Raw genomic sequence first — 22,119 nt, 5'->3', positions numbered from 1 at the left:
TTTTCTCTTGTTTCTTTTTTCATTTTGTATTAAAGCAAACTTCTCGCGTCAATAGCCGATCCACTATGATACACGACACCGACTGACGATGTACCTAGGACATACGACGAATCAAATAAATGATATTTAATACGAGCCCGTAGTCCCTTAATTGCTCTCCAGAACATCTGAATCTTCCGTTAGTCAATTTTTTCCCTTCTTGTTCAGCGTGTATGTGTCGGTAAATTTTCGTTTCGTTGGTTATATTTTATAACCCGTCGTCGACGTTGTAACACTTGATGTTCTTGAAAAATGAAACTCGATATATCTTTATACTAATGATGAGAAAATTTTTTATTATCAAGGATTTCTTTTTTTTTTTTTTTTTTAGTAAAGTATGACGATGATTTACGTGGTACGTAAAAATTGTATTTTAGTTTTCGAAAATTATTTGTCTTAATCTGATTAGAACCAGTATGACAACGTGTTACGGCGATCAACGAAAACTGGGCCAAGTAATCGATCAAATGAAAATACTAGCCAACAATATGGACGAGCTACGCGCTGAAATTAACATGTTAAGAAATAGTTATTCGAAAAGTAAAGAGAATCATTCGTGTGCGAGTGTTTTTAAAAGAAACAGCAGCAGCAAGACTAATGTTCTAAGTAAATTAAAAAAATACATGAGGAAAGTAACAAGCATATACTCATTGAGAAAAGAACGCAAGTATGGCAAAGATCAAGAGGTATACAAACTTACATTTATGTGATGTTTTATTATGATATGTTTATTTTTTATAAACTAATCTTTATTACCTGTTTCATCCTTTTTTCTCATTAATTTCGATAATATTTCACATGGAATTTTCAAGTAGCGAATTAAAGAAACAAACTAATTAAATGATACAAGTACCTAATAATTCTTATGTATCCCAATTACCAGACTTATTATCCTTGCACGAATATGGATCCTCGATTGCCTTCGTTTTTAAGTTACGTCTTTCGTACTCGAAAGAAAGGAAATCTATTAGAAATACCAACTAGGATTAAATATCTTAAAAGTCGAGGCATTCAAACGAACGGGAAACTCGAAAGCCGCCGATGTATCGCAAAATCACCAGCAATCATACCCATTGGAAACGTAGATGACGTTAACGATGATGGATTTCTATTTACGAAACATGAACATGAACGATATAATAAAATAATATTTCCAAAGAAATATGCAACTCTTGCCCCACATTGTTCCGAAATAAGTTGTGAATTAGATTTCCAAATAGAAAATCCAATGACCTCCCCATCTGATTTCAATGTGAATATCTTTTCGGATTCGTGCTCTTTTAAAAATTGTCCAGAGAATGCGAGAATAGTTCTGTCGGACAATAATGACGAACAGCCCGCAACAAAATACACGCAAACGAAAGTGGTGAAACTGAGACGAAAGTCCAAGCATTTGAATTTTCATCATAAACAACCGAATCTTTGCTTTTCTAAGATGAAGAACGCTGTGATAACGAAAGAGATCATAAGAAATTCGAACGAGCGCACGTTTACGGTATGTGGAGAGATCAACGATGTGAGAGATTATCCACGTTTGAGGAAAATTTGTTGTAAACAATGCTCGTGCAAGAGACGAAACAATTTTACTCAGTGGAACGATCAAAAAGACGAGGTAAACTTTCCCATGGAGAAAACTGTGCAGAGGATAAGTGACGATTTACCTATAAACGACAGTATGTTCGAAAACATACCACCCACAACAAAATCAGATTTATCATCTTCGTTAGTTTCTTTGGATATCAATATTTCTAATAGTTCCAGCAATATTGAGGATTTTCCAGAACGTAGAAAACCAAGAACTTATGTAATACGTCGAACAACTCAGAAATGTAATCAGAATAATTGTTCGAGTAATTTTGAAAAGAGCGTCATTTGCCTAGGACAAACCTCCGATTTGACCTTCTCTTCATGTAGTTTTCCTAATCGTAATATCCATTTTAATTAAAGGAAATATTTAGTTATTTGTATATACATGTATTCATTTCTAGCGACAAGATTATACCTCGTTTAAATTCTGATGTTTTAAAAATGTAAATAGAATTATATGTAACTCCTAATTGCATTTAATTGTAACTGGAATATAATTTCATGCATTTTATTTTCCCATGTATTGTCCATCGCTATATTTTAGTAGTGAAAGACATGTTACAATAATGTTTTTAAATTACATGCAGAGATCTCGCACAAATTAAGATTTGACCAGTTGCACTATAAGCACTTTATTTATTTATATACAATTTAAAAAATGGTAAAAAGAATATGCAATACTGTTGCAAATCTCTATAATATTGTTATGAATTCGTTTCAATCGTTATGCTTGAATTAATAATCAATTATTTGCATAATTTGCAATAATTTTATTGCTGGCAAATGCAGTTGCAGTCACCGAGTTCGCGGCGTGTGCATGGCTGTGTGAAGTAGCCTCGCAAATCGCCACGAACTTACCAAACACCCCATCGTTGGAGTTGTTTTTCTTAAAATTATGCACCGAATAACGATTGTAAAGTCCCCAGATGCTGTTCATTAGCTTGCTGTTATACTTTAACGGTGTGAGCTCCAAACCTACAAATGAAGAGCAATTAATTTTATGTCCAACTTGAATATACACGATTACTGCACTGTATCAATATTAGTGGACTCAAAAAATACGTTTACGTAAACTAATTTAATTTGATATAAATAGTTTTGTTTGAAAAATAGATTTGATATATTTCAAAACACTATGTTCATAACGTTCTAAATTTGTTCGTTAGTCAGTGATAGTGTAGTATAAACAGAATAGATAATTTATATAATTTATAATTTGATATTACCTTCCAATGGGGGTCTCATATTGAATGTGCCTTCTTTACCCGCTTTTCCCCTCTCCTTCATTGACGGTTTTAGTTTTATCATATCGTTGCGCTCTAGATTAGAGCGGACTTTGCACGCTGCAAATGCACCTTGCGGAATAGCGGCCATTCTTTCACAATCTGCGACAAATCATCCACAATATTCAGTAATACTTCAAACTTCAAATCGTAGAACATCGATGTCAATTTCTATCAAATTTTTTCTAAAGACACTTGTCTGCTAAAAAATGAAACTAAATACAAAAATATTTAAGCAAATGCACCTTTGCAAATTTCGAAGAGCAGATCTGCTAACCTTCTTTTAACGCTTATCGTTCTTACACTTTCTTCGCAGTTCTCAATTTTGGGATGTTGAATTCCCACCCACCGGAATCCTCGGCCTTGTTTCAATGCTCCAAACTTCATGCAGTCTTGATAAAAATTTCTCAAAACGATCATCGATCAATCACAAGGTCGTTTATAAAAAAGAAAAGAAAGAAATAAATATAGAAATATATATAAAAAATATATACAACAAACAAATGCACTTTTTTTATCGTCTTAGAAACAAAAGATTCGATGCTCTGACTTTGTTAGGACCCAACGTCGTACTAACTTCATGTAACAATGAATTGGTTTCAATTTATGAACTTGTCTCACAAACAAGTGGGGGGAGACAGATTCGACGACAGACAAAATGGAAAATAAAAAGAAAAAAAAAATAAAAGAAGAAGAAAAAAACTGCAATGAGTAGTCAAGATATCAGCGTCCGAGATTGCTGACACTGCCGACCACCACGAGTTTCTTATCTCTGCCAAGACCTTTCGAATTTAAAATACGGAATTATCATTCCTTGTTATATGACCTAGATATGCACTATTGAAACAGAGGAAACTTCATTAGAATATCGTATTCTGCCCTAAAATTATATTATAAAGAAAGAAATTAAGAATTAATTAACAAATATAGGATAATGGAAATAACAATATTATTAATTATGTGAAAATTATAACAGTTTAATATAAAAATACAATAAAAGTAGTCACATACTTATGACATCTTCCATAAAAGTAACAAAAACCATTTAATTATTGAAAATTTGTAACATATAATCTCCATATATCAGTCCATATTAATTTTTTTCATAACCGTGAGACCAAACAGGTTTTCGTTTTTCAATGAAACTTGTGATTCCTTCCTGAGCATCTTTCATTTTTAAGCAATTAATCATTTTTTCAGTTCCCAAGGAATATGCAGTTAATATATCAAGATCTAATTGTTCATACAAAAATGTTTTCCCAACATGAACAACCGAACGACTCTTCATGTTTATAGATGCAGTAATCTTTTCAATTTCTTCTTCTAGGTAAAGAATAAGATAAAATGTTGGTTGCATTTCAGTGAACTATTCTAATGAACTTACCACATTTATCATTTGGTACAACTTTGCTGACAAGCCCTGCTTCATATGCTTCTTTACCACTAATGGTAAAACCTGTGAACAGCATATACGTTGCAATCTTCTTAGGTACATTTCGAACCAAGGGAACACCTGGTGTAGAACAAAATATTCCAATATTGGCTCTAAAATGTGGCGATAAATATATTTATATATGGCAAGAAATTTGCAGTTATATTTAAATTTGTATCTAGTACATAGAATGTATATACCCTGGTGTAGCAAATGAACTTCTCTCAGTGCAAATAGCAATGTCACATGCAATAACCAACTGGCAACCAGCTGCAGTTGCTATACCATCTACAGCAGCAATTATAGGAACAGGACTTTGAGTCATTGCTCGCATCAACTCTGAGCATGTTTCAAAGATTTCCTTGTGAAGATTCTCGTTGTTACCAGTCTAAATGACGCAAGCCAATCATTTCTCTGTGACGAACGTAAATTCTTATATTAAAAAAGTCCCCACTAATATTATTTCTTGATCCATCTACAAACCAGTTCCTTTATATTATGCCCAGCAGAAAATACTTTTTCTAATCCAGATTTGATAACTATAGACCGAAGATCTTTATTATCTTCATCCTTTTTAATATTTGTTAATAAAGACTCCAACATTTTCAAAGATAACGAATTACGAGATGCAGGATGATTCAATATCAATGTCCTTACCTAATTGCAAAAAGAAACATGATTTAACGGTATGTTTATAATATTAATAATAACTGAATTAATAACAGCTAATAGCTAATAGCAAATAGATTTGTTTCTTCACAGTAGATCTAAAATTAATGTTTGTTGGCAATAGGAAACTTATAGGTATGTATTAGTTTTGTGTAAACATAACATGTTTTCTTACTCCATTATCTTCCTTAATTTCTAGATACTTTTCTTCTGAACGCAACATTCTATTTATATAAAAAGTTCTCGTATTGCATTTTTTTACCTACAACATTCACATATGTAAAGCAAATAATTTAAAATAATCTTACAATTCCTGTTAGATTCTAACAAATAGATTCTTGTAAATCAATATACATATATGATAAGTATAATGTAATAATGTATATGTTTGTATATGTATGCATGTACAATATGTATATACATAATTGTATATTGTAAATATATACATATGTGTATCTATTTGAAACTTTTTTAGACAGTGTTATTAATAATGTTATATTGGTGTACAAAAATAAAATTTTTATCAATAAAATAAATGGAAAATTATTTATTACAATTAGGTTATATAACCTCCATTACACATAATGTATACATAATTCAGTTTAAAAACTAAATACCTGGAAACAAATAAGAATTTCTTTCCTCATAAATCTTAACATTTTGCGTTAATTCTTTTTGCACTAATATCTTTGCAAAATAGTAATATTATGTTTCTGATATTTTTTAAACTTTTAAAGAACATATATAGTACGACGGTAATGATGATTTGAAACAATACTATGCAAAATAATGATAATCGACAATTGAGAATTTTTAATGTTGATGTAAATTTTGAATACTTTTGTAGAATAATCTTTTATGTTATTAGGGTGTAATCAATTTTGTTTCCATCATTTAGTTTAAACAATTTGTTCAATTTATGTACATGTCATTATAAAGAAGAGAATCTATGTATGTTTTAATAATGAAATAAAATAAATCTGATGAATCAGAAATTATGCTTTATTTTATAATTACATATATGATACAATTACAAAAGTCCATTAATTAATTTCCTTAATTAATTCTTTTCTTAAGTAAAGTTTATAGTAGTCGACTTACAGGTATTAAATTTTTAATATACTTTGCCAAAATTTAAACATTAGTAGAACGAAAGTTTCGATCTATTGAACGAAATTTCTAAATCTTTGCTTGTGCATTTTACAAATCAAATGGAACATAGGAAGAAATATGAGGCTTTAATTTGAAAAATTCAATTACAAAAAGTTCAAAAATAAGTTCTTTTAATTAGTTTTTTTATAAATGAAAATTTGGTTGATTTATGGGAAGTGAAATGTTAGCGTCGCGTAGCGGCGAAACTGTGGAACTAAAATCTGTCATTGTCCTTGTCACACATTAGTGCTCTCCTTGTTTATCGATGATGCTGCCACCTGTGCACTTCTTAATTTCACCTGGAACTAAAAGGGCAAACAAGAAAAATCCGCTAGATGGCAGCACCTATATTAATCGGTGTCGGTAATAGTCGGTTTTAGTTTCTACAGTTACCGACTGATGGCAGCACATATCTTATTCGGAGAGAAAGAACGCAATAGTGTGCGACAAAGACAGACTTTCATAGCGTGACAGACAAGGAGCGCACCAGTATGCGACAAGGACAGGGACAGATTTTAGTTCCACCATTTCACCGCAACGCAACGCTAGCGTTTCACTGTCCATAAATTGACAAAATTTTCATTTGCAAAAAAAACCAATTAGCCAGATTAATTTACGAACTTTCGCGATTGTATTTTTAATTTTGGATTCTGACCTTTCCTCTTATGCCTCATTTCACCCGCAACGTGCATGAATAATTATTTGCAAATTTTTGAAATAGATCGAAACGATCTATCCGTCGGTAGAATGACATTTGACTTCTTGCCAAATTTATCGAAAATTTTTATCAAAATTATTCGTGAATACGTAATTAATGATATATAATATGATCTTCACAAAAAAATGTTAAATTACAAAGTTTTATTTAATCGTTTGGTTATTCAACATTATGTTCATTGCACATGGTTTTACTTACATATATCGAATTAATTTATCAACTTTTTTCATAAATAAAATAAAATTTTCACAAAGACTCACTTTACTAATTTATTGTCTACACATTTTATAGTTAATTCATACAACTAATTAATTCGCAACACTTATCTTTTTTGATTAATATTCATATAAACTTCAATTTCATTTTTCTGAATTCTAAACTATATGATAGTACAATGCTGATAGTACAAAGCATGTTTTATATAATAGATAAATGTAATAGATAAATGTTATACAGAAAATGTAATAGATAAATGTTATACAGAAAAATGTGTAACATATATTTAATAATTTTTCTTTTAATTTTTATTAATCATTGTTGTATACAACCATTGTCTAATCTTCTTATCCAAAGTCTAATTCGGTTTTTTGGAGTTATTAATTTGACACTATCTTCTATAACTGCTACAATTCTTGGAACAATCGACCCAGTTTCGCCAAATCCCTTCGAGATTATTCGACCATTAATTTGATCACATTCGTGGTTTCATTTCCTGAAAAGTATAAAGTATCAGAATCGATTGTTCCATGTCCGCTGAGAGGATCATGAAATAACAAAAATTAATTAATTATCTTCAACTAAATGGTTATTGAGAAACAAAAAAAAAAAAAAAGAAAAATCAACACAGACCAGCTAAAATTTCTGACAACACTTTCTCAGTCTTTTTCAAATATGATATCCTAAATTAGAAACAAGCATTGCGAAACATTCATTTGAGAGTTCAACGAATGGGAGATCTTTGCTACTAATTTTATCGCTTCCGGCGATTGAGTTTAGTATAGTTGAAGAATGGTAGCTACGGTTCACCACAAATAGCATTGCAAACGACACATTTTTTTGCTCTAAACAAAAAAAAAAAAAAAAATAAATAATCGCTACCCTTCTTTTCCCAAGTCTATTACTTTCATACAGTAATAAATAATCGGTTCTAATATGTCGCAGGAAGAAAAAGACTAAGAAAACCATCGTCAAGACTCCGCGCTTTAAATGAACTCCACGAAACAATAATACGCGTGTGTGGAGAATCTTCAAGTTCATCTTGCTCGAGCTTTAGTCCGGCATAACGAAATTTGAGTAACGAGTAAATCGATAATGAGATGAGGGCCTGAGGGTGGTGCCACGCAATCGGACAATTTGATCAAACCTCGCTGCGGTCATCAACAGTCGGAGGACCTGTCATCGGTTACCATGGCGCTCATTGTTTCCCCTAACAACTAACATGGCGGAGGTCGAGGGTAAGTTTGCGTATGTCAAACGGCTCTCTGTTGGTATTTACGAGGCCAGGCCCGGCTTGTCCGACACAAATAACGCGCCGAGAGATCGCGGCGATCGCCGCGCGAGTTTTTCTTCGTCGCTGCACTTCCGTCCGGTTGCGGTTTTTCGGCGGCCGGGGCCGTTTTCTAATAATATATATACGGGAGAGCCACGCGGACGCGAAGGTGCTCGGGACGCGTAAACTCGGGAAAGGGAGCAGCTAGCAACGGGTCCGAGTAAATATCGCCGATCCTCGTCTGTTGATCGTTGCCTCTCAAAAAGTGAACGAAAAATAATTTCGACAAGGTAAGGTGTTTCTAATTTGTGCGCACAACGTCGTATCGATGCTTGGCGAATCGATAGTCGACATGTGATCATGCTTCAACTACTTCATCGGACGTGTGATAATGTTTCACGTAATAAATGATAAACGTTAACTTTGCGACAACATTTGTTCACATTGCGTGCCTGTCTTTCGTCCAAAAGTTGTTTAATCGGCGTTTCATTTCATCATTCTAGTTGATTATCTCTCCAAAATTATTCTCCTAGACGTTTCGTAGATGATGCGATCATTTCCCTTTATTAACTAATTTTCATTTTCCACGCAAGCAATTTTCCTTCAAATCGAGCACCGATAACGGTAATAACTGTTTGAATAATCGAAGACGATTCTCACATCAATACATTATGCACCTCTGTGTGTCTTGAATGCCCTCTTATTGATCAAATCTTTGACGTGTCCACGTGACATTAAATCATTACGTTTAATCGTGATCCGCGGTTGCATGTCGTCCCAGTGGCCGCATTATATACTTATTTACCGGAAGCGGGACTCGTAAAACGAAATCAAGTACACGAGCTTGCCCAAGCGCAATCGATAGTTCTTTGCGAGTCAACTCTAGGCAGCGATTCCACGAATCGTTGAACCTTCCTCATCGATCGCAGTAAATCGTATTCGAAACTTCTGGGAAAATGTTTCTCTCGATATGTCCGACTTAATCGGAAATTAAGTCGAGAGAATCAAGCGATCAAGGTTTTCCTCGTCGCGCGAGAGTATCAATTCCGTCGCTGTTGAAAGGAAGGAAGGAAGGAAGGGGGAGAGGCGGAGGGGAGCGAGAGAGCGCTCTTGATGCTCTCGCAGTGACACCTAAAATAAACTGTATTTAACAAGAGAAGAGAACGAGATCACGGATACAAGAACGCGCGTCGCGTGTACAAGAACAGCCTCGTGCCGATCGAGAGGCTCAGTCGACGCGTCTCCGATGCTCTCCGATGTTGTGCTGCGTTTCGAGAAGAGCTGTCGCGGGGACGACGAGCCGGGGTCCGCCCTACGATCATTCCTCGTCGATAGAGCAACTCGTCAGCTTGGAGAAAGTAATTCGGCTCGAGGAATCGAACGAACCAGGTAAAGGCTCGCGTAGTGCAGGAAAAGTGCAGATCGTTTCTTTCGTCATTTCGAAGAAATAGCGTCTCTCTGTCGACTTTGAACATTGTGTGTCGAACTTGGACATTCTTCTCCTCTCTCGAGCGGCGATTTTTTCACTATGCTGAAGTGAACAGATAAAATAAATTTTAGTCGGCGGAATGTATGAAAATTAATATCGGTTCATGTTACTTTTTTCTTTCACAGTTTACGATCTTTCTCCGTTTATTTAGATTCGTCATTATCCCTGCCTTCTGTTATTCACGTTGCAAACGACAGAATCGTACGTTCCTAAAAATAGCGTTATAAATAATTCATCAGATCTCCCCGGTTGGTAACGAGGGAACACGTTTCAACGTTTCCATTTACACCTTGCTGCAATTTATTTAATTGTCGTTTCGGATCTCCTCGGCGATACTTGTACCGTTAAAATTCGCTCCGCATGGACGAACGACGTTCTCCCAAAGGGCCATCCAGTTTGCTCCTTACTGCAAAAATCAGTTGCTTCTCGTTCAAATAAAATCGCTCCTTCAAATGTTCTCGATAGCAGAATTCTCTGTCTGAGGTATCAGAAAAACACGCAATCTCGTAAATCTCTCCTCTCAGATGCAAAGACTGTGATCCGTACATGGAGAACGAAAGTCATTCGTCGGTAAATAACGCGTCGGCAGTGTTACGGATTCGCGTGCGAAGGTGACGCGTTGGAAAAAGGCAAGCGTTGAGGACGCGTTGGGTAAGAAGGTGGTCGTGGAAAAAGCGAGTCGTCGTCGTCGTCGTCGTCGTCGTCGTCGTCGTCGTCGCGTTGGAAAACCAGCGAGGACGGAAGGAATCGCACCGGCACTGGAACAACACGCGGCAGTTCTCCTCCGCGACGCAGCAACGGTTGAAACGGTGACTCGGTTGCGCCAAAAAAGGAAGCTTGCTCGCTCGTGGGCGAGCAGTTCTTGCGGGGGCGACACCTCGTCCTCATCCTCGTTGTCGTTCCAATGGTAGAGTCACACGCAGGTGGCCGCGATCGGTGCTCGATTTGCCGGATCACTTGTCGATCCTCGCGTTTCTGTCCCCTCTGTCTCGTCGTGAATTAGCTAGAAACCAAAGTGACTGAACCTAAAACCTAAAAACTGAAGTAACAGTGCTCGTAGAGTTACAAGTTTTGGGTGGTAGTTTGAATTAGAGTTTGAAATCAATTGGTCGTGGAATAAATTCAATTCTGATCTCTCGACGCGTTCAGGTCGTGCACGCCCGTATCGTCGAGTGAATTTTTTGCGATCGATTCTTTTCGCGGTCAGAAATCATGGACTCGTCGACGAGAGCGTTATTACGTCGAAGACACGTTGACGATATCGGTTCACCGATGTTGGCCGACGAGTTTCGATCGTTCTGACTCACTCTGCCCCATATACGGACGCGTGTCTCTCGTGTGCCTGTCAGAACAGAGGGATCGCAGAGAGAGCAGCCTGACTAATTCTTGGTAAATGGACACAGATGTGCCGCCCATCCTTCTGCCGTGCGCCATCTGCGCACGGACCTTTATGCCGCAGTCGTTGGAGAAGCACTCGAGGATCTGCGAGCGATCGTCGAGCAAGAAGAGGAAGCCGTTCGACTCGGCCAAGCAGAGGATCCAGGGCACCGAGCTGGCTGAATTCCTGCCCAGGCAGGAGAGGAGCAAACGACGACGCTCGCCGGACGACAAATCATCCAAGCCCGGATCCACTTGGAAACAGACGCACGATGATTTCCTGCGGGCCATCCGCGCGGCGCGCAACGAAATTGTAAGTGAATCTGCAAAATCGCGGACAACTGACAACACGTTTAAAACTAACGAACGACAGACAATACGTACAAATCATTGGAATAATTGAGAAATGCTAGATTGCGCACGAGATTGAATTGCAAAAGGTGAACAGACAGGCGGTTGAGTGAGGTGAGAATCGCAGGTAGATTAAACAGACGCACGATGATTTCCTGCGGGCCATCCGCGCGGCGCGCAACGAAATTGTAAATGAATCTGTAAAATCGCGGGCAACTGATACGTTTAAAACTAATGAACGTACAAATCATTGGAATAATTGAGAAATGCTAGATTGCGCGCGAGGTTGAATTGCAAAAGGTGAACAGACAGGCGGTTGAGTGAGGTGAGAATCGCAGGTAGATTAACCCAGATGCATCGCAAACGAGCGCATTCATGCGTGCGGTGTGAATTCTCCGTCAGCGAGGCGTTTTGTAAAAATCACAATTTGCTCGCCATCCATTTCCTTTCCTTTCGAATTGTCACATCAGTCAGATTTCCACATCACGATCGAACATCCAGAACTTTGTACACGCACGTTGTTGAACTGCGTCGCAGTGAGTAAATACCAAGATGACGTCGAAGAAGACTTGTGACTTCGCTTCACTTCGCTTTCCTCTCTCGTGCCTGAGTAACATTCAAAGAAAAGAAAAAGAACAAAGTAACAAAGAAACTGAAACATCGATAAATTTCAGGTGGACTCGACGATGCAGAAGCAGTGTGGCACGACCATCACGCCGAACGCGCCAACGCGGGCCAACGAGCAGGGCACGTGCCCGACGTGCAGTCGGCACTTCGGCGTCAAGGCGTACGACAGGCACGTGGCCTGGTGCAAAGAAAGGATCAACCGTGTGCCGGTCAGCACCGCGACGAACATCGCGAAGGAGCGCCTCGAAGCGCGGATGAAGTATCGGGCGCCAGCGGTGAAGAGTCGTCGGCAAGCGACCCGCGTGAAGTACTCGCCGGGCTCGGCAGCCGCTCTGACTTCCGGCAGCAAAACGTCGCCGACGACGCTGCGAGCTAACAAGGCCAAGGAGAGCGTATCGGCGCCGAGCTGCAACAGGAGCAACGACAGCCCTGTTAAACAGGCCAACAGATCGACGGTCGTGTAAGTTGTTCTTGTCCAGGGGCAGAAGCGAGTCGAAGTACAGCGAAGTAAACAGTGTTCATTTTTATATCCAAAGATATACTTTGGTAGGTAGATTTTTTTTTCTCTCTCTTGCCGTTGTCGAACGTTTCTTAATGGCCAAAATTACGACGTAAGGTGCATAAATCTGAATAGTGCGGTAAAAAAACAAATTTGTTCGCTTACTGTGTATATCAAATGATATACCTTTAGCTAAGGTCGACTGTTTAAGACTGATTCTAACTAATTTGAATTAAGTATCGCTTTAACTGACTGCTGATGCTATAAAAAGTACCGCGTAGTGTTACAATTTATGATTTATGCATTATTTATATATTATTTATAATATAAATATAATATAATATAATATTATGATATAAATATAATGTAACATAATATTATAATATTATAAATATAACGTAACATAATATTATAATATTATAAATATAATGTAACATAATATTATAATATTATAAATATAACGTAACATAATATTATAATATTATAAATATAATGTAACATAATATTATAATATTATAAATATAACGTAACATAATATTATAATATTATAAATATAATGTAACATAATATTATAATATTATAAATATAATGTAACATAATATTATAATATTATAAATATAATATAACATAATATTATAATATAAATATAATATAATACAATATTATAGTGTAAATAATTTATATTATGTAAAAACAGACTCGAACCTGTAGGAAAACTTCGCCCTTTCTAACGAAATCAAATTTTCAAGCAACGTGTTACACCAACAACGAGACTAAAAGTTTCTCAATTACAGGAGACGTCCCAGTCAAACGAAGGAGTCGTCCAGTCCCACGGTCCCGACGAAGTCGCAAACAGCGGATCGTATAAACAGGTACGTTGCCTCCGAGTGTACCTGTCACCCGTAATCGTCGCCAGCGTGTCTTATCGTTAGGGCACTCGTACGCGGAGCTAAACAACAAACTAGTTGAAATACGCGTTTAGTAGTAACGTGCATGAGGAGAAGGAAAAGGGACAAGGTTGTTCGTTTACCGGAAACATTTGAGCGATTAGTCGTACGCATCCGGACGTGTCCGAAAGCCTGATGACCTTCTCCTGATGTCAGGCACGCATCCTTGATCCAATTTCCTCATCCTCAGGCTGCTGGAAGACGAGACCGCCGGACCGGCTACCTCTCGACCCGCTCCTCCCGTTAAAACAACCTCTCCCGCCCTTTTCCCGCCCTTAAAACGTAAGAAAGAAACGCACGTCGACGAGTGCAACAGCGTCGCCACGCCGAGATCAAGCAAGAGACAGCCGAGGAGGACGCCGGTGAGAGTGAAACAGGAGGACGAAAGAACGCATCAGCCGATGCTACATTCTGCCCGATCGTTCAAGGCAAACATCGTTTCGGCTAGAAGCCAAGGGAACCCAAGGCTCAACGACGTCTCGATCAACGACGACATCGTGGGCGTCACTGTGAAGCCATGCAGCATACGCAGAGAGAGTCAGTTGGTAACGTGGAAACAGCTGATGGAGGCAGACCAAGCGAAGAAGAGCCCGAAAGAAAGCGTTGAATTCGTGTTGAACGTTGATTCGAAAGAGGAGAGAGGAAGCGAAGGTACAACCGTGCCGGCAACGTTGAACGAAACGTACTCGTTTATCAAGGACTCGACGACAAGGAGCGACAAAATCGACGATCTGCATGCTCGGCACGCGAGGAAGAAAAAATGGAAGCCGGTGAGGCACAGTCCGCGCGTGGAATTCTGTTTCGGAGATTCGGATAAAGCCTCTTTGGTTAATTCCGTTCTTTCTGGAAAAGCCATTGGTAAAAACTGTCGCGGGAGTTTGAAAGGGGACAGCTTCGAAACGAACGACGCCGCGCGATTTCGCGGAGAAGAAAATTCCCGTTTCGCGAGCTCGCGCGTAAAGTCGCTCTCGGGAAGTTTTCAGTCGACGAGAAGTCGAATTTTTGAGAAAAAACGACTGAGCGCGATCAATTCTCACAGTGATTTCGAAATCGCGCGGAACTCGCCGAGGAGTCTGCGCGAAGATTTTCAAACTGTGAATGCAAGTGGAAGCATCGACGCGACAGGAAATCTCCCATCTTCGTCCCCTAACAAGCAACTTCCACGTTTCGACGAGTTTTCTAATTTAGATGGGAATAAATCTCAAAAGAGAACGAACGAAATTACTGACAGCAACATGGAAGAAGCGAACGATGAACCAAACACTGACTCGCACGAACGAGTGAAAGCTGCCGAGAAAGACGCCGACGAGCTAAATATCAGCCGGGAAAATTCAATCCGATCGTTGAGAGACGAACACTTTGTGAAAAGTGGGAATGACAGGAACGACGCGTTTTATAATCTCGGAAATTCAGATTCCAATTGGATCGAAATGGAGACTGATCCGTTCGATGCAGACACGATGTTACAACCGACTCGATCGAGCACGCCGTTCGTCAACATTGAGAATTGTTCCTGGGGAAGCAAGTGCGAGGAAGACGAGAATTTGACGAAAGAGTTGCAGCCGTTGCCAGGAGATCACGATTGGAAGGAGAAGATCGACGCGCGGACAGGATCTGAGATGCTGTATCGCGTGGAAAGCAGCGATTCACATTGTTTAGACACGACAAGACGTTCGTCACGTGGTGCGATGGACAAGTTCGAGGGGATTGCTAATTTTGAGATTGCTTCTTCCAACGGTAATAGACGCGACGAATGTGAAATTCTGCCAAGGATTTCATCTCCGATGGAACAAACGGGAAGAGAAGCTTCGCCGAGAGACGCTTCGTCCTCTTTGTCGAAGAGAAGAGATGAGAGCTCGTCGGAGATGCGAGCAACACTTCCAGAAACACAGAGGAAAGAAATTGCCAGTCAAATAAATATTTGTAACTGTCCGCTGAAATTTTCCTCGAATGTCAAACGCGCCGATGTCTCTGGGAACACTTGGGAACGCTCTAAAACGCCGGTTTGCGTTACGTGTTGTTCGAACGTTGAAATCGGTGAACTCTACGTTGCGGAGAAGTCCTCGGAAGCTCTAGGTGAAACGAACTTTGACGAAGGTAACTTCAACGGCAACGTGACTGAATCGTCAGCGAGTCAGCTGAACGCAAACCTGGGAAGAAATGATTGCAAGAGAGGATGTACCATTGTCAAAGACAATAACGATTCGAACGTAATGGCGAAGAGAGACGAAGAGGTGCGAGAAATTTACAAAAATTACCCGGCCGATGGTTTCGATTGCGACAGCGACAACAGCGTGGAGTGTCACGCGCAGGACGATGCAAACCGCTTGAAATCTTCGTCAAACAGGGGCGACGAAGCGGCCAAGCAGAATCAGCGCAGGTTACGATCGATAGTCCTGTCAGAGTCGTGCTTCAAGCTGTGCCAACGGGTTCGTCTGGACGACTCGTCGACGAATCGATCCGCAGCGTTGAGATCGCGTCGTTCGCGGATCGTCGAGATAGAAAATCGAATTCGCGAGAACATGAGCGCGTTGAACGAGAGCAGCGACAGTCTGGCGTCCTCCGTCGAGCAAGTCGAGTCCGTCGAGGTGGAGACGATCGAGGAGATCGGCACCAGGAACAGAAGCATCAGGTTCAGAATATTACCGGAGATCAAGGGCCGGGTGACGATGAGAAATAGCCGCGACGACGGCGAGGAAATCGGCGAACAAACGTATTGGGAGAAGGCGACGAGAGCCTCGAGGAATCGGTTGATCAATCTCGATCCACCGTGTCAGGGGGCGAGCAGGTTTCTTAAGAGGAACCCGAAATTTCGTATCCTTCCACCCGTTCCCAGTAACTCCTCCTTGACGAATCACAGGTAGGAGCAGGATTGTTAGATCGTTTTTTTCAGAATATCTGACATTGAACGCGGTCAATTTCTCTCTCTCTATCTCTGTAAAAATGTTCGGAATCGATGTTGTCATTTCTAATTGAAAACTGAGTATATTCAATTCTCTTTCGAGAGAGAGAGAGAGAGAGAGAGAAAAAGGATCGAAATGAGAGCATCGCGGTCTCGCCATTGTACACCTAAGTCTCGTAACACACGTATTACACGATATTGTAGGGATATAAAACTGCCATTACGTCCCGTATGGAGCAATTACGTGCGCAGAAGACCGGATTTTAATCTCGTGCTTAGCGGTAGAACGTAAGTCCCAGCAGGATGATTCAAACACTGATTTTTCTCATTTCTCTCGTCTTGGAGAGTCGTCTCGAGTTTTGTCATTGAACTTTATTGCGACTTTATCGTGGAACTCGATCCACGAGGGGCTCGACTTTTATTTATTTATTTTCCTCTTTTTTTCGAACGACCTCGATTTAATCGACGCCAGTTTAATCAATCGGTATCATCAAATTTAATCGTGGCACGCTCTTTATCATATAAATTGTACATATCGCATTATCGCATGCGTAACGATCACACAGTCTGACTTTGTCCATCACGTTGTACAAAGATTTGCTTTGGAAACTGGTTGGAGAACATGCTTTGCATGTTTGCCCCGAGCTGAAAGGCTTCTTCCCCGATGCTCGACTATCGGTGTACATATCATTGTCGTTTCACAGGCGCATTATATCGATCTTTTCCGTCGTCCGTCGATCGCTTCCCTAGACTAGGAACTCTAGACAAATTCGACGTACCGCGGATCGATCCGAGCATGAAACAAAAGAGACGACGAGGTTTCTCCATGAGATTTTCGTTCGTCGCTGATTCGTTTCTGTCGTGGCACGTTCACTACACTTGAAGCAACCACTTTAACCCTTTGCCCTCGACAAACTTTTCTTGTATCATTTACCAACAATTTATTTACGAAACATCATCGCTTGAAGTAAAATGACACGGCATTGGGAATAATCATTCATATATTATTAAATTAAATTTATTTTAAAAAAACTAGATATTAACGAATACGGCAAACATTTAATTTCTAAATATATATTTATTTTTTTTATTTTATAAAAATATTATATATATATATTTAGATCATTTACTTTTGAGATAACTAAAATTATTATTTAGATCATTTACTTTTGACGTAACTAAAATTATTAAAATAAATTAATTAATCCTGATAAAAAAAAGTACAAAATAAATTTTACTTATTTATTTTTAAAAAATTAATTTTCATTACTTTAAACTATAAATAGTATAATAATAAATTGGTATTTAACACGAAATTTTGTTGATTATATCCTTCTAACATGCGATAAATTTAAAGCAAGTACGACATACAAGAGTTGATGGTATTGACATAGTTTCAATCTCTGGAAAAATAACATCCTTCATCGTTTTCTAAACTTTCGTCAGAAGCAATAAAAAGTCTAGAATTGTGTAAATTGTCGAGTGCCAATTGACTTCAATAGTTTCTTCTTTCTGAAATTCTTTTGTTCTTCTCACGTCGTTGTTGTAACTTTCACTCTAGGTTATTCAGATATTATACTACTGTACACATCGAATCATACGTTCGTTATAATCATCAGCAAATTACAGAAAGAGAAAGTGCCAACCGTTGGCTAGATTTAATTGCAAAGGGTTAAATTTGTTTGCAACTATATTCTCTATAAGATAAGAATCTTGTCTGCACTGCATATCTTGATGTTCTTAGTACGTAAGACGATTCCTCTTGAGCTATATATCGGTCATTTTCTCTACGCGTAATTAAAAAACAACGTGTGTTAATAACATTTTCAGCGGCAAGGACTACGATCCTTTCTTGCTAGCGGAACAACAGATGAACGACCTGCTGTCGGACACCAGCGAGCAATCGGTGACGGACGGTCCGGCGTCGATCGTCGATCAAAGCCGCGATTCCTCTTCTTTCCCTCTCTCTCACTCCTCGGCGTTCGTCAAATATCCCTGCCAGCCGCCGCTCGCGAATCCTGAGAAACGATCGTCCTTGATCGCCCCACCCACGGAATTCGACGACCTCACGTCGGACTTCTCGAGCGACTCCACCGAGACGAATTCGTTGTCCCGCGAGGTTTTCCTCAAAGATCTGAAAGGGAACGGCGAGTTGAAAGACTCGATCGCCAAAGAGAAAAAGTCTCCGGCGAGAGAGCTGGGTAGACGGGTGATCATCGACAAGTCGAAGGCCTTGGGCGGGGATGTGATCGAGGACGGGAGCCGCGGTAGCAGAAGCTTCGTCGCCAGCACGGAGAGAGCCCGCAGGATTCTCGACAAAGTCTCGCCAAAGGTCGTCCGGCCTTCCGTTAGCCGTTCCCTCTCGGTTCGCGCATCCTCCGCCCCGAAAACAACGCCCGACCGGACGACCGACAACTCGAACGAAAACCCTCACGAGAAAAGATTCGCGTTCCGCAAGGGCAACGACGCTCGCAGGTCGTCGAACAAAAGCCTGAACAACAACTACGCGAACCTCTCGAGCAGCAACTTGAGCCTAAGCTCGATAATATCCTCGGACGTGGACATCAAACGTTCGAACTCGGTGTTCGACGAGCTGATGACCACGTTCGAGAACGAGAACGGCCCTTTCCCCTCGTTGAAGTCCTTCCTAAAAACCGATTCCTTGTCCGTGTCCAGCCCCGTCCACGGCGCAGCACAACGCAACGGCCAGGTCAGCGACGAGGAACTCTCTTCGCCCGACAGCTACAAACGACAGGATCACAACAAAATGAGCGCTGACTCCGCATACAGCAGGTATAATATGTTAATACGTATAATTACCGGGATTAATTGCGAGTGTCATTAACACTTTGCCGGCCGGCACAGTCGAGTGTTAGTTATCGACTGGAGTCCGAGTATACCAATGTTTATCAATTGAATTAATAATGTATGTATCGATTGTGTTCGTACTCTTCAAATATTTTGAAATGACGAATCCCTTCTACAATGAATCAGAGCGATGGAAATGAAAGCCTTCGTTTAGACGATTTGTCAGCATTCCTCCGTTAGTTTGTCTGTCCTGGAAGACAGTGAGGAAGAATTTTTTAGTTTGTTACATTTGGAAGTGTAAAAAGAGTAAATTTTCATTTTACAATTTTACAAATATTTGATTATAATTAAATTAAATATTCTACAGTAATTTTTAATAATTATAATTAAATTTAATAATTAAATTGAAATAATTAATTCACAATAATTATCTTACAAATTAATTTCTTTTTAATTATTCAAATCTGTATATACGTGCATTGTTGCACGACAGTCCAAGCGTGTTTGTCACTCCACTGACATTTTTTTGCAAAATGGTGTATATCATTGAATTGAAAAGTTAAAGAAACAAAAATTTCACCAATTTACGCAAAAAACGATACCTTTAATAATTTCCAATAATATTTGACAAATTATCAATTCATTGATAAAAAAAAAATATCCAATTACTTCTTCGAGAACTACATTTATACCAAATTTCATCAAAATCGATTTGTGATTTATATATACTTCAGTATGTACCTCGTAAGTGGGAAGATTTGGCCGGTAAGTGAAGTGTTAATTAACAGACTGCAGAAGTTTATGCAAATCTGTACTTTTGTGAAAAATATCCGCGTATCCATCGTTTAAATGAACTCTGAGAAATGTGTATCCAAAATTTGCGAAAGAAAGAAAAAAAAAAAAAAAAGGAAAAACGCATAAACTTGCGCAGTCTAAAATTTCGATCAATTCGTCGCAGTGTGTCCCGCGTGTCTAAAGATCCTGTTCGATTTCTTCCTCCTAGTTTAAATCGCAAATATTCGCACCACGGACGCACCAACGACGTGGCGGGACGTGGCTACGACCTGGAGGATCTGTCGAGGAGCAATCGTCAGCACGGCGACGGAGTCGCGAGCAAGTGCAAAATGTCCAAATACTGTCACCGGTGCGGCTTCAAGTTCCCGGAAACTGCCAAATTTTGTTGCGAGTGCGGCATCAGGAGGCTCGTGCTCTGAGCACCTCTCACCTGATCGATCGTCGATGAACGAGTTCGCGAGCAAATTAACTTTTTGGGCCGAACGCGCGAGTATTTTTTTCTCTTTTTTTTAACAACGAAACGAAGACGAAAAAAGAATGCAAAAAATTGCAGAGGAACGTACGTAAGCAGGTGTTTGAAGCACGAATGACACATCGAATGAGGCACTATGGAATTGAAAAAAGAGAGAAGTTATTTTAAATATATTCGTCGAGCTAATAGTAACACGTTAGGGAAACGAAGATCTTTTATTTTTGCAGTTCAGAGTTAGAAACTGCGTGCTCTATTTGTGTGCTCTCTAGTCACTGGTTTTCAGTCATTGTGAAATTTGAAAGAAAGAAATTCAGAAGGGTTAAATTCTCCAGTATTAGTAAATACACGAGAGAGAGAGAGAGAGAGAGAGAGAGAGAATAGAACCGAATAAATAGTAGCAGAGTTGATGAATGATGATTGCATTTTCGTTAAACTTGCCATTAGTATGAGAGTTGGATTTGAAATTAGCTTAGGTTCGACGTCCTGTAATCCTGCGAAAAGTCAAATTTGTTCTATTCGGTGAGACGAACAATGAAAGTTCAAACATCGAAAAAACCGATAAACACGGATAAATTTGATACAAATCCAATTAATATGACAAATACACGCGTATCGTCGTATATGGGAAACTTTGCATTTGCATTTTGTTGAATTTCGTAAGTACGTTCGACAGGACTTTTTTTATAGTGTGTACTAAAAATTGTGTACTCTGTTCTTTGTACTCTGGATTATCTTGTTCATATTATTTGATACAATTGATACCTATTAATCGTTTTTACTTTACTTAACTTTAACTTTACGTGTAAATGAGCAACGCATTCAAATCCCGTCTTCTTTCTTTTCGCCATTTACCTCCTACAAGGAACTGTTTTTACCAAGATTTTTTATATTATATATATAAGCGTGCAAAAACGAGCGGAGATACGGCTCGATCGCACGTTCATTCGAATAATATATATATTTTACATGTGTGTGTAACGTACATCGTAGCGTAAGTTTAAGAATATTTTGCTAGTAATAGGCGAACTGCTGGTACAACATTGCGCTCAAATAACTAACGATTAATCGTTACTAAGATTAATAAATTGCGGGTGAATAGCGAAACGCACGTGCAAATACTTTTTCATTAAAAGAAACGAAAAGAAAAGGAAACAGTATGCAAAACTAGTCGTTACAAATCGCTCCGAAATAGCGTTGACATCCTATTGAACGAGATTCGCCGTTATCGTCCACGCTCTGGTGTTCAAAGAGTAATCGAAAGTAAAATAGAAGAACATATGAAAGAACCGAGTTAGCCGAGACCTAACCCAAACCAGGCTAATCGCCCTACAATGATACAACAATAAATTGTCTATGTTTCGAACTGTATTTTTGCAAGTGCAATAAAGTTATGCTTGTACAAACTACAAGCGTGCCCGTGTGCCTTTTTTACAACGACTCTTTCTTCACTCTGAAAACAGGTTCGTGATTTTGTTGCTTCTTT

The 22,119-nt window shown here is 39.1% G+C and overlaps 4 protein-coding genes across 6 annotated transcripts; 2 read left to right on the top strand and 2 right to left on the bottom strand.

Annotated features, from left to right (window-relative positions):
- The first annotated feature begins 6 nt into the window (after positions 1–6).
- On the top strand, positions 7–2,115 carry LOC122535543. Its single transcript, XM_043667176.1, has 2 exons — positions 7–725; positions 923–2,115. The coding sequence occupies exons 1-2, from the start codon at positions 456–458 to the stop codon at positions 1,982–1,984; spliced, it is 1,332 nt and encodes a 443-aa protein (XP_043523111.1). The 5' UTR covers positions 7–455; the 3' UTR covers positions 1,985–2,115.
- A 127-nt stretch (positions 2,116–2,242) lies between these two features.
- On the bottom strand, positions 2,243–3,705 carry LOC122535545. The gene is made up of 3 exons (XM_043667181.1): positions 3,155–3,705; positions 2,853–3,011; positions 2,243–2,601 (listed from the first exon to the last, which is right to left on the bottom strand). Exons 1-3 carry the CDS (start codon positions 3,327–3,329, stop codon positions 2,369–2,371), a joined length of 567 nt encoding a protein of 188 aa, XP_043523116.1. The 5' UTR covers positions 3,330–3,705; the 3' UTR covers positions 2,243–2,368.
- Positions 3,706–3,865: 160 nt separating this feature from the next.
- On the bottom strand, positions 3,866–5,807 carry LOC122535544 (enoyl-CoA hydratase domain-containing protein 3, mitochondrial). Of its 3 annotated transcripts, none has more exons than XM_043667178.1 (6): positions 5,628–5,807; positions 5,186–5,272; positions 4,825–4,998; positions 4,542–4,729; positions 4,294–4,454; positions 3,866–4,232 (listed from the first exon to the last, which is right to left on the bottom strand). In XM_043667178.1, the coding sequence occupies exons 1-6, from the start codon at positions 5,667–5,669 to the stop codon at positions 4,003–4,005; spliced, it is 882 nt and encodes a 293-aa protein (XP_043523113.1). In that variant the 5' UTR covers positions 5,670–5,807; the 3' UTR covers positions 3,866–4,002. The 3 variants fall into 3 exon arrangements, with proteins under 3 accessions (XP_043523113.1, XP_043523114.1, XP_043523115.1); XM_043667179.1 differs by having other exon boundaries at positions 5,186–5,260; positions 5,616–5,806; XM_043667180.1 differs by lacking the exon at positions 5,186–5,272.
- Positions 5,808–9,474: 3,667 nt separating this feature from the next.
- LOC122535561 lies at positions 9,475–22,042 on the top strand. Its single transcript, XM_043667213.1, has 8 exons — positions 9,475–9,758; positions 11,262–11,548; positions 12,261–12,673; positions 13,507–13,584; positions 13,850–16,519; positions 16,766–16,849; positions 18,392–19,354; positions 20,373–22,042. Exons 1-8 carry the CDS (start codon positions 9,626–9,628, stop codon positions 20,581–20,583), a joined length of 4,839 nt encoding a protein of 1,612 aa, XP_043523148.1. The 5' UTR covers positions 9,475–9,625; the 3' UTR covers positions 20,584–22,042.
- The last annotated feature ends 77 nt before the right edge of the window (positions 22,043–22,119 follow it).

The sequence above is a fragment of the Frieseomelitta varia genome, unplaced genomic scaffold (assembly GCF_011392965.1).
Source record: "Frieseomelitta varia isolate USP_RPSP 00005682 unplaced genomic scaffold, Fvar_1.2 scaffold_736, whole genome shotgun sequence".
In the NCBI taxonomy this organism is placed as follows: Eukaryota; Metazoa; Arthropoda; class Insecta; order Hymenoptera; family Apidae; genus Frieseomelitta; species Frieseomelitta varia.
Note: the sequence above shows the minus strand (reverse complement) of the source record. Positions and strands in the feature narration are given on the sequence as shown.